The sequence below is a fragment of the Microtus pennsylvanicus genome, chromosome 9 (genome assembly GCF_037038515.1).
Source record: "Microtus pennsylvanicus isolate mMicPen1 chromosome 9, mMicPen1.hap1, whole genome shotgun sequence".
In the NCBI taxonomy this organism is placed as follows: Eukaryota; Metazoa; Chordata; class Mammalia; order Rodentia; family Cricetidae; genus Microtus; species Microtus pennsylvanicus.
The window spans coordinates 83,048,216-83,059,234 of NC_134587.1; the positions used below are offsets into that span (position 1 = coordinate 83,048,216).

The 11,019-nt window shown below is 38.0% G+C and overlaps 1 protein-coding gene across 1 annotated transcript; it reads right to left on the minus strand.

Annotated features, from left to right (window-relative positions):
- Positions 1-2,001: 2,001 nt before the first annotated feature.
- LOC142857030 (disintegrin and metalloproteinase domain-containing protein 26A-like) lies at positions 2,002-4,143 on the minus strand. The gene has a single exon (XM_075984648.1). The coding sequence runs from the start codon at positions 4,108-4,110 to the stop codon at positions 2,002-2,004; it is 2,109 nt and encodes a 702-aa protein (XP_075840763.1). The 5' UTR covers positions 4,111-4,143.
- Positions 4,144-11,019: the final 6,876 nt, after the last annotated feature.

An 11,019-nucleotide genomic window follows, 5' to 3' on the forward strand; every position in this document is an offset into this window, starting at 1 on the left:
AAGAACTGCTAAGAGATGCTCTCAGACCAGCTGGTGGATGATGTTGATTGTGTTCTTAGTGGTACAATCTCTATGCTATGCTCATTTGTTTCTTTTGCTCAAAATACTGTTTGATTTGTTGGATCTAACCTCCTTAGCTGTTTATGTAATAGAAAATCTTTCTTCTTCAGTCATAGAAAGTCATTTTGCTGGATATACTATTCTAGATCAGCAATCCTAGTGTTTTAGGACTTGAATTTTATTGATTCCAGGTTCTTCTGGTTTTCAAAGATTTTATTGAGAATTCAGCTGCCAATGCGTGCAGATACGGTGGTATTTGGGGAAGCCTAAAACATGACTACAATACAGTCTGGGGGGTGAGATTAGCCCCAGTCACTGTTTTGAGAAAAGGATCCTTTCTGATTTTAAAATTTGTTTTTTAAACTTTAATAGGGAACTTAAATTTTGTTTTGTAAGAAAATAGGATTTACATATATTTATTCCAATACAAATTTGAGAATATCTTCTTGATCTCATTTTATAGCCAAACAAAGTTGATTCAGAATTGAGTGTTGGGATCTATTGTTTTCTGTTAGAGATTTTTAAGAAAATAATATCTAAGCTTAAATTCTCTTCCCATATTTGTAAAGGGAAATGACAAAAATTCTGATTTCAGATAAGACTAAAGTGTACCGTTATTCCATAATCAGAAACGTTCATGTCTGTGCTGACAAAAACTCTCTGCACTAGGACTGGTTATCAAAGAGCAGAAGGTCTGGATAGCTGTCTAAGGTTTTGAAGGCTGTTTCATGGCTGAGGGAGGATAATCTCCAAGGACAGACTTTGCTACTGGAATTTCTATAGACCTGAGATCATAATTAGAGTTGTGATGTTTCATCATTGTGCTAAATCTGTAGGCAAGACGATATTAGGTTAGCTAGGTTTTTGTCAACCGGACAAATGGTGGAGGCACCTGAGTGGAGGACACCTTCACTGAGAAAATGCCCCTGGAAGATCGAGCTGTAGGAAATCTAGAAAATGTAGGACCTTTTCTTGTTTAGTGATTGATTGCTTAGGGAGGGGGTTGGCCATTGTGGATGGTGAACTGCTGATCCTCGGTTCTATAAGAAAACAGGCTGAGCAAGTCAGGAGGAGCAAGCAAGCAAGTGGCAGACCTTCAATGCGCTCTGCATCAGCTCCTGGCTCCAGGCTCCTGCCCTGTTTAAGTTCCTGTCCTGACCTCATTAAATGATGGAGAGTGATAAGGAAGTATAAAGCCAAATAGACACCTTTTCCATGTTGTTTGGGTCATGGTGTTTCATTACAGGACGTAACCAGGACAGATATGTTGTTGGGCAGTTCTGAAACTGTGTTACAATCTGCAGCGGAGTGAGAACTACTGAGAGCATCATGTGAGAGCAGAGACTATTGCTCCCACATGATGAGAGTCTCCAAACATTCTCGCAGGTTTCCAATCTTACTCTGGCCCTCCTAGGGACAGGTTTTTGCGGACGGAATATGTCATGAGGAAATAAAATTTGGAGGCGCCTTCTCTCTATGGGATAAAGCAGGATGGAAAGGGTAAGGGGTTTAGAGCTCAGAGAAACCAAATGCAAAGAAACACAGAGTCCCATAGGTTGGACCTACGCGAGTGGATGACAGACATCAATTCAATCACAAGCAAAGCAAAAAAAAATTGCTTAAACTAAAGAAAAGTAGAAATATGATAGGACCTCATTTTATTTGGTGGTGAATGCTTTTGGTATCCAAACAAGGGAAGTCTTCAGAACTTCTGGCCTGGATTTCAGGCACACATACATAATGATATTCCTATGTTCAGAAGTCTACATGCCAATACATGAAGAAATTCTTATAGGATAAGTATTTTTTATTACTTCCTTCATGTTTTCTTTTTACCTTTAGCATCTCCCTGTGCAAGTAAATATTTAAGGTTGGGGTCTTGCTTTTCAGGTGAAATTTTGGCACCGGATGAAGGTTCTGGTTGTGGCTCTGCTTGTGGCTTCAGTTTAAGGAATATTGCACCCTTCTAATTATGCCAGTTATAGAAAGTAACACAACCACAAAAAGAAGTAAAAAAGCTAGCGAATATTTACCCCAGTTGGAATTTGTTAAACTCCGTGGAGGAGGCCCACTGTCTATACTTCCTCCAAAGCCACTTAGTTGACAGTCTGGTGGCTCCCAGTTGGCATCACAATGGCAGTGATGTTTATTGTTACAGACTCCTTTCATATTGCATCGGAATGCTGAACAGTTACTTAACAAAACAGACTTATTGACACACTTCCTGTCAATGCACATATGGTCAGGACCACAGGGCGTGCCATCTCTCACTGCTCCGATGTCAGCTATGGTTATCCCAAAATGATAGTCCACAGTCCAGCAGGTAGCATTATTGAAGTGAGTCCAATGCACTGTTTCATGTTTTCTCCTCCAGGGAAGCTCCATCACGTTCTCACACTGAATTCGTCCACAGAGTACATCACTGCTATTACATCGTATGTAGTTATAGCTATTGTTACCACAGTTGCCAAAACGGTCACCCCGTTTGTTCATTTCCATGTAGCAAGTATCATTTGCACTCCTGGCTTCCTTGCCAAAAATCATCTGACAGTGTGCCTCATGTTTGTGACATGCCCTTTTATAGCAATAACCACCATCATGGCAAAGATTTCCATCTGCTACGTACATGTCTTCTGGACACTCAGCTGAAGTTCCATTGCACCACTCTGGAAGGTCACATTCATTGTTTTGTCTTCTACACACGGTGCCTGCTGGTATGAACTTGCAACTTCTACAACAAAGTCCAAAAGCGCACTCAGCACCACGTTTGAAAACACAGTCATCACTACAACATGGATCTCTTTTACAGGATTCGGAGGAGCCACAGTCACACTGCTCTCCTTCCTCCACCAGACTGTTCCCACACCAGGTCAGGTTTGTGCTGACGACTTCATCTGGAATATTGTATAAACAGGTTCTTCTGGTAATCGTTTCATAGAGCTGCTCATAACTGCAGTTGCTGAATTTATTGGAATTGGATTTTGCTGGGGCCATTATGCAGCTTAGTCTCCCACAAGTGCATTCACCGTCATCATGAAGCATACCCAAATTATGACCCATCTCATGTGCGATAATGAATGCCATGTCTGCCATTGAATCAGACATGAAACTGTTAATAGCACAATTATCAGCTCTACAAACTGTACCTACGTGAGCTAGCCCTAAATACATACCATACCCTTGCCTGGGAAAAAGATGTATGATATCGTGCCTAATTTGATTGCCAATGTTTTTATTCTTCCAGTAGCAGAAATTGTCTAGGACATTATAAATATCTTCTTCTACATCGACATGATTTTGTTTACTCCACACTTGAAGTGTGGTTAAAATAACTTCAATATCTATTTGAAGATAATAACCATTTATTCCATTGATTATTTGCAAAATATCATGAATACAAGCTGTGGTATTATGGTTTCTGTGAACATATTGTTTATTATCTATCACCACATAATATTCAAGATACTTGTGGTGGGTCCACCAGTTCTCATATTGGCTTTGCATAAGAGAATCATCATTATTTTCTTGAAGTTTCCTTTGTCGTGAAGTTTCCTCTTCTGTTAACGCACATCTCATGGGAAATGATTCTGAGTCTTCGCTGTCCATTTTGTAAGTCAGGTGTTCAAATGTTGAAGTTGAGCTCTTGGGGACAATTTCATAAGCAGTGCCATTTATCTCAAATATGCCTTGCAAACTCCCCAAACAGGTGTTAATAATGACCATGGATTCTGGGTCACTGTCCACATAGCCGTGGTAGTAGCAGTCATTCTTCACAAAAGGCTGCTCTGCAAGGAGATCACCTTGCTCAGTGTAGGTGAACAATAGAAAGTTTCTGGATATTAAGTTTGTCATGGGTTTCATGGTGATAATGTGTCTCTCTCCTCCAAAGCGCAGGCTATAGGACAGCCACCCTAGAGAACTATTATGTGCCCAAGTATCAGTGACCCTCATGGGTATTACTACTTCTGGAGATCTGCTATACTTAGCATGTGTGGTTGGGTACCATGTGGAGGGGAAGAACATCATTCGCATCCAGAACTGAAGGATCATGATCCTATCATGGACCAGGACTTCATCCACAGTCACTATGTCCTGTTGGAGAACAAAGGAGGAACAGGAGAAAACCCTGCTCTCCTAGTCCTCAATTGGTCTGGTTGTGTGCAGCATTGGCCCTTTGTGGTATGTCTTCTGGCAGAGTTGATCCAACAGACCAGCAGGACTAAAAGAAACAGAAAAGAAGGGCAGCCACAGCTGTATGTAAATCAGGATAAAGTCAATAGAGAACAAAAGAGCAGAGAACTGGCTAAAATCAATTAGTCTTTGTTCTAAGGTCTTTCAACACTGTGCTTGGGTAATTTTCTTTAATTGTGGTAGAATACACTTTGCCCCTGCACAAATACGTTTCTAATACTCTCCTAGCGCTTAGTAATATACTCACAATTTTGAATAACTTGCTCTCATTTTCACATTGTTTCTGAATGTTCTAATTGTCAACCTTTCCTCAACAGCAACTGTGGACTTCCTTAGCTGAACAAATAAGATTGTTTTTTCATATATATATATATATGTATATATATACGTATACATATATACATATATATATTTAATTTGTAACCCTCTTCAAACACTGTCCTGCTTGTTGAGTACATTTGTAAACTCCTTTCCTTCCGTGCTTTGTCATTCCTGTGGGTGGCAGACACTTCTCTCAGGCTAAAACTTACTCTCATTTGTATTTTCCATTTTAAAAAAAATATTGTTGCACATGAGTGTGTACAAAAGTGTGAATGAGAATCCCGTGTGGATGCCAATATATGTTTGGACAGCACAGTTCATCCTGGCTAGTGAGACCTCAGAGGATATTTATCTTCTTTGTGCAGTTCATTCTAAAGTCTAATATTTTTATTGGTTTGTTTTTTGTTTGCTTGTATTGATATAAGCATGTGTGCATATATACACATATGTATCGTGTATTTGTGTGTATGTGTGTCTGTGTTTATAGAAGCCAAGAATTGGCCTTGGAAATCATTTCTTAGGCCGCAACCACCTTGGCTTTTGACACAGAGTTGGTCACAGGCATGGTGTTCATTAAAGAGGGAAGAATGACTGGGCAGCAGGTCTTAGCAAACTGCCTATTTCTGCTTCCTCCTTGCTGACATTGCAAGCACAGGCCATTGACCTGGTTTTTTATACAGGTTTCAGGGATTCATTCTCGTGTCATTGATTTTACCAAATGTGCAATCTCTCTTCTCTGGTACCATTACCTTTAGTGTATTTTTATTTTGAAAAATTAGATAAGGAATAATATGCATAACTATAAAGTGCTAAGAGCCTATGTAAGTAAAAATAACTGTAAAAGACATTTAAGGACACTCTCATGAAACCATAATTAAAACCCTGACATGTTGGTCACTATCCAAAAATGCTTCAATTTATATTTGATAATTATTATAGAAAGTGTATTTCTGGTGTAGAGAAAAGAATTGTGTTAAAAATGCACCATTGATATGATTGTGCCAAGAAAAGTACGTCAGAATTAATGACTAAACCTACTGAAGTATATAAGTTAAGAAACAAATTTATAGAAAAAGTGAGCAAGCTGAATCTTGCATTTATTAAATTACTGTATAAAATGATTATAGCATCCAGAACTCTAGAGAAATGATATTTTTTGTCCAGATTTCATGTTAAATCTCAGATATCATCTTTTAAGTTTTTTTCTCCCCTGAACTTCAAATCATCAATAACTAGCCAATTTACTACCCAGGCTCTATCATTTTAGATGTAGTAAATCACACAAAGAACTAGAATCTCCATTATAAAAGAGAGTGGAAAATATTTAAAGGAAATATTTCCTTTAAATATTTGATCCCCAATTATGAACAAATGTCCAGGAATTAATGGATGTATGCATTTACCTCTTAAATATTTGTGCTTCTGTCCCTTGCAGAATCTTCTGAAAACTTACCATCCGGTGAAGTGATGCCTGTGTTCCTTTCTGGTTATGGTCTTTTTCACAAAACATTGTAAAAACTCATCTTAGGAACAAAGGTTTTTGTTTGAGAATGGACAAGGGAATATAAATCCTTTATTTGTTACCAATGAAGTAAGTTCTAGATTCATGAACCTAGCAACAGGTGTCTTTCATTTAAAAGAACCTGGCAACTGATGAGATTCTTCCCAACAGTTCCTCTTCCACTTCAACCAAGGCTATTTGGATTTTTTTTCTTCCACCTCAGTAAGTCTCACTCTCTTATCAGCATATGTTATGCTCCAGGATCTCCAAGGTAAATAAATCCCCTTTCCTAACTTATAGATTTCCCTTACACACTGTAAAGTCAGCTGAACACTCTTATTTTTGTTCATATAGTAATCATGTTCCCGTTTATTTTCTCTGTATTGACTCTAAAAAGGAATACTCAAAGCAGATCAAATTCTAGAGAATAATTCCACTCCTTGAAAAAATAGTCTTAGGAAAATGAGTGTCGGCTATCAGTTGTGTCTTCTGTGGCCAATGTGTATCGCGGAGACGTAGACCGCCTGCACATGTGGATTCACTGTTATTTCATACAACAGTTGTTAAAGGAATGCTTGAAATGATTTTAGGAGGGGTGAAGAACAGTGTAGGGTAAATTTCTTTAGCAGTGAACTAGCTGAAAATTGATAAAACATCAGTCTGAAAGCCATGCATTTCATAGTTTGATGAGGGAAAATGGGCAGAACACGTTTATTCGCTTATTAAGATCTCTAATATTTGGGAACTGGGAAACCTACTTGTGTGCTTCATTGATCCTTCCATTTTTTTAAATTATTATTTTCTTTGAGAATTTATATTTATACTTTATATTTGATTACATTTTCCTTCATCTGTGACTACTCCCAGCTTCATCCCCCTCTTCCCACCCAACTAACTTCATGTTCTTTTTCCGCCTTAAAACAAAACAAAGCAAACCAACAAAAGTGAAAAACAAAGACAATGATACTAAGTCCTTGAGTCTGCTCTGTGCTTGCCGTATTAGATGTGACCATTGTGGCTGCCGTGGAGTGAGCTAGTGAGTGTGGCTGATTTAACCCATGCCACTCCATTGAAGACATTGACTGTTTTTGTCTCCCAGCAACTTTCTCTTGCATAAACTATGAGGCTTGGAGTGGGGTTTTAAAAACACATTTTGTGTCTTTTTGATACGACATATTTTGATCATGTTTATCAGGAGTTGGACTTTGTGCTCAGTTCTTCTTATTGGAATTCTGTCTGGGTTGAGTTTACGCAGGTCTTTTTCTCACCCTTTCTGTGAGAGAGTCTGTCCTATTTTATCTGGAAAAAGCTATTTCAATAATGTCATCTATCACCTCTCTCTCATAGAATCTTTTTATTCATGTTTCCAGAAGGATCTCTGAGCCTTCAGGAGACAAGTTCAATCAAGTCATCCCATTTAGGGCTGAGCACTCCTAAGTCTCCCACTTTCTATATATTCTTCAGTTTAGGTCTCTTTGTTATTTACTGTTCACTGTATCTTATAGGTTGATGAGAAGAAATAGTGGGAACATGTTTATTTACTGATTACGATTGGTAAAGTCTGGGAGCTTGGTGACTTATCAATCATCTACCCTTATACTTTTTTATTCTTGTTTTCTTTGAGAATTTTTTACTTTATATTTAATTACATTCTTTCTCATTGTGCAGCTACTCCCAGATCCATGTCTCCTTCCATCCCACTCAACTTCAAAATCTTTCTCTGTCTTAAAAGAAAATAGCTCCATTCCCAAGAGAAAGAAGACACCAAGACATCTGAAGTCCAATTAATGTCTATTGATTTTATGTGATCATTGTTTCTGCCCACAAATGAGTGAGTGAGGTTGATATATCAAGTTTCACTCCACTGAAGAAAATCAAATTTTCATTTCCTAGCAATTATCACTTGAGAATAATTTCTAGCCTAGAAGTGGCATGTTTAAAACATCTTTATTTTGAAGGGGGTGGTGAGGGCTTTTTCCCCCCATACAATATATTTTCACCATGTTTCCTAGGGGTGGCACTTTATGCCCACTTCTCTCTCATGTTTGAATTCTGTCTGGATTGTGCTTGTACGGGTTTTTTTTTTCTCATCCTTTCATTGAGTTCATAAGTGTGTCTGTCCTATTACATCAGGAAAATGCTGCTTTCGTAATCATCCATCATCTCTGGCTTTTAGAATCTTTCCATTCCCCTTTCCGCAATAATCTGTGAGCCTTGAGAGCAGAGTTTTGTTAAAAAAAAAAATCCCATTTATGACTGCGAACTCCAAACTATCTCCCTTTCTGCATGTTGTTCAGTGCTACTGGTCATGCCGGAGGAGCAGCAGGATGGAAATGAAGTTCCAGGTGTCAGCCCAGCAAAAGGGAATCCTCTGCTGGGCCATTCTTGTTCAGGCATGGCCACGGAACTGCAGACCCTGGAATGCCTTTTGCTTCTGCTGTGCCTTTACATGTCTGCTGCGGTTCTCTTTCTCCGGTATCTAGCACGGTGTGAGGGGACATAGGGATATCTCCACGGCCTGTAATATAGTCTGTTTATCTCTTGGAAACATCCTGTTCTACTGGGCATTTTTACCTGCAGATTCTCAAGAAGATGACTCATTCCTGAGCTGTACTATCTAATTTGATAATAATAATAAAAACTTATACAGAGTTTTGATAAATAAAAATAAATACAAAGAAATGTTTCACAGCCAGAGTCTGTGAGTCTCCCTAAAGAGCTGTATAGATTGTAGTTCAAGTTAATGACTAACAGTTGAATCCTAGTAGCTTAGTTAGTTTAAATTCTTTTAACATTAATGTCTGGAAATGCATTCACTGTGCATTACAATAAAACAAAACTTTGAAAATAACAAAGTTAGACTAAGAGGTTTTTTGTTAGATACCTTTGAGGTGAAAAACCCAAGAAGACAATTTAAAGTTTCAGAAAGGCACCCAACTGAATGCGGAACTCTCTAAGGTCGGGAACAAGAACAAAGCAGTTCAATTATTACTGGCTGATGGACTCTCCTTGCTAGGTTTGGTTGATGACCAAAGGTGATAATTAATTCCTTATACCCATTTTTCCCTCAATCTCCTGGTACAAAAAAAAAAACTATTAATGAATGGATATGCACCCTGAAGATTTAAAGTAGAGCTGACTGATTCTTTTTCATATATAAAAGTTTAGGTTTGTGATTCCTTTAAGATTCCTTATAAGATTACCTTCCAAGATAAGTAATAAAGTAATTGGCCCCTTCTTTGTAACTGCAAAATGCAGCCTGCCAGTAAAAGATCTGAGAAGAACATCTTGCTTGTTCACACAGTTAATCTTTTATAAGTTGGTTAGGTAGGAATGTATGTGGGTTCTTGGGATAACATATTTTTCACCTGTAATACATATAATGTTTAGTCATGTGAGCGAGATGAAAAAACACATTTTTCCCTATAACCATTGACTTGAGAAATGGAATGCAACCATTTTGACTCTTGCACTGCCGGGAGAGTCTGTTGAGGTATAAAAGCTGTAAAGCAGCATGAGAGGAGAGAACAAATAAAGAAAGAGAGAGAATAAAGAAGGAAGTCACCAAGAGAGTTTGTTAGTGCCTTTTTCCCTAGCCCTCTTCAGATAGACGCGTCTAGCTTCACTGGCTACGTGGATTACTATCAAAGTCCTGTGCGCTGGAGGCTGGCCCTAGACAGCGGTTGTTCAGCTTTGGTCTCTGCCTTATTTACTATCCATTACTTGAAGAAGCTCCTTTGGTGAGAGTCGTGGGAGTCTCTGATCTACAGGTAGAGCAATATATCATCAGAAGTCATTTTATTCAATAGTCCTCAAGTGCAATAATGGTTGTAGGTGTCTACCTATACCACATGACTTAGTTAGTCTAAACATAAACAATATCAAGTTTGAGTTCCATATCATGCAGTGCAATGTAAACCTAATCAAAGGGAGCTTGGTGAATCCCAGAACATTCTCACTAAAATTTCCATATTTCCCCTAGTGTGTCAGTGTGCACATCTTTAGGCAAGTCATTAATACAGTTATGTTACATATAACTATGTTAGCATAGCTTTGGTAAAACTGGGGAAAGCTGGTGATTACTTCTCTGTTCTCGAAGAATATATGCCACTTTTAATGGAATGAATATAAATTTTTTCGGTATGGGTGAAGTCTCTAGTTTACTATCATCTGAATTTCCCCATGTTATAGGCCATAAGTATGTGCTATCATCATCATTAGTTGCAGTGGGTAACTAATAACATTGACAATATCTGTAGTGACTGGGGGACCATAAGACCACTTGGTCAACAATTCAGGAAGATGTAGTCCTTTCTGCGAAGTAGAGATTTTATTTGGTGACATAAGGTATTTAGTTGGGGCATAGGCATCTACACTGTAATTATGATTCCACTTCAAATATATATATTAGGATGCTTCTATAATAGTAAGTTTTCATGTGTCATTTCTAATGGCCTCATTAATAGTTATCCCTTTCCATATTCCTAGCTTTACCCTGTCCTGCTATACCCAACTCCATCATTCCTCTTGTCCTAATTTCCCCTTTACTCATTTTTAACTCTATATTCTATAGACCCCTCCTGGGCAGATCCATATTGCCCCTTATTGGCTCATACTCTCACATATCCTCTGAGTGTATTACAATTGAAGCACACATACCTAGTCTGTAAATGGCAGAATTCACTTTTAAGAGAAACATGTAATGATTTTCTTTCTTGGTCTGGTTCACTCACCTTCTGCATCATGATTGTTTTTATAAATATACCTTCTAATTACATTTTTCTTAACAGCTAAATAATATACCTCTGTGTATAATTACCATATTTTCATTATCTTTTCATCAACTGATGATCATCTGTGCTGTTTACCATTTCCGTTATCAATAAATAAGCTAAAAATAAGTATCATAATTATCAATATAGCAAGCTATAGAGTCCCTTAGGTAT

Coding starts and splice junctions, on each gene's coding strand:
- LOC142857030 (XM_075984648.1), bottom strand. CDS start 4,110: ATGATCCTTCAGTTCTGGATGCGAATGATGTTCTTCCCCTCCACATGG.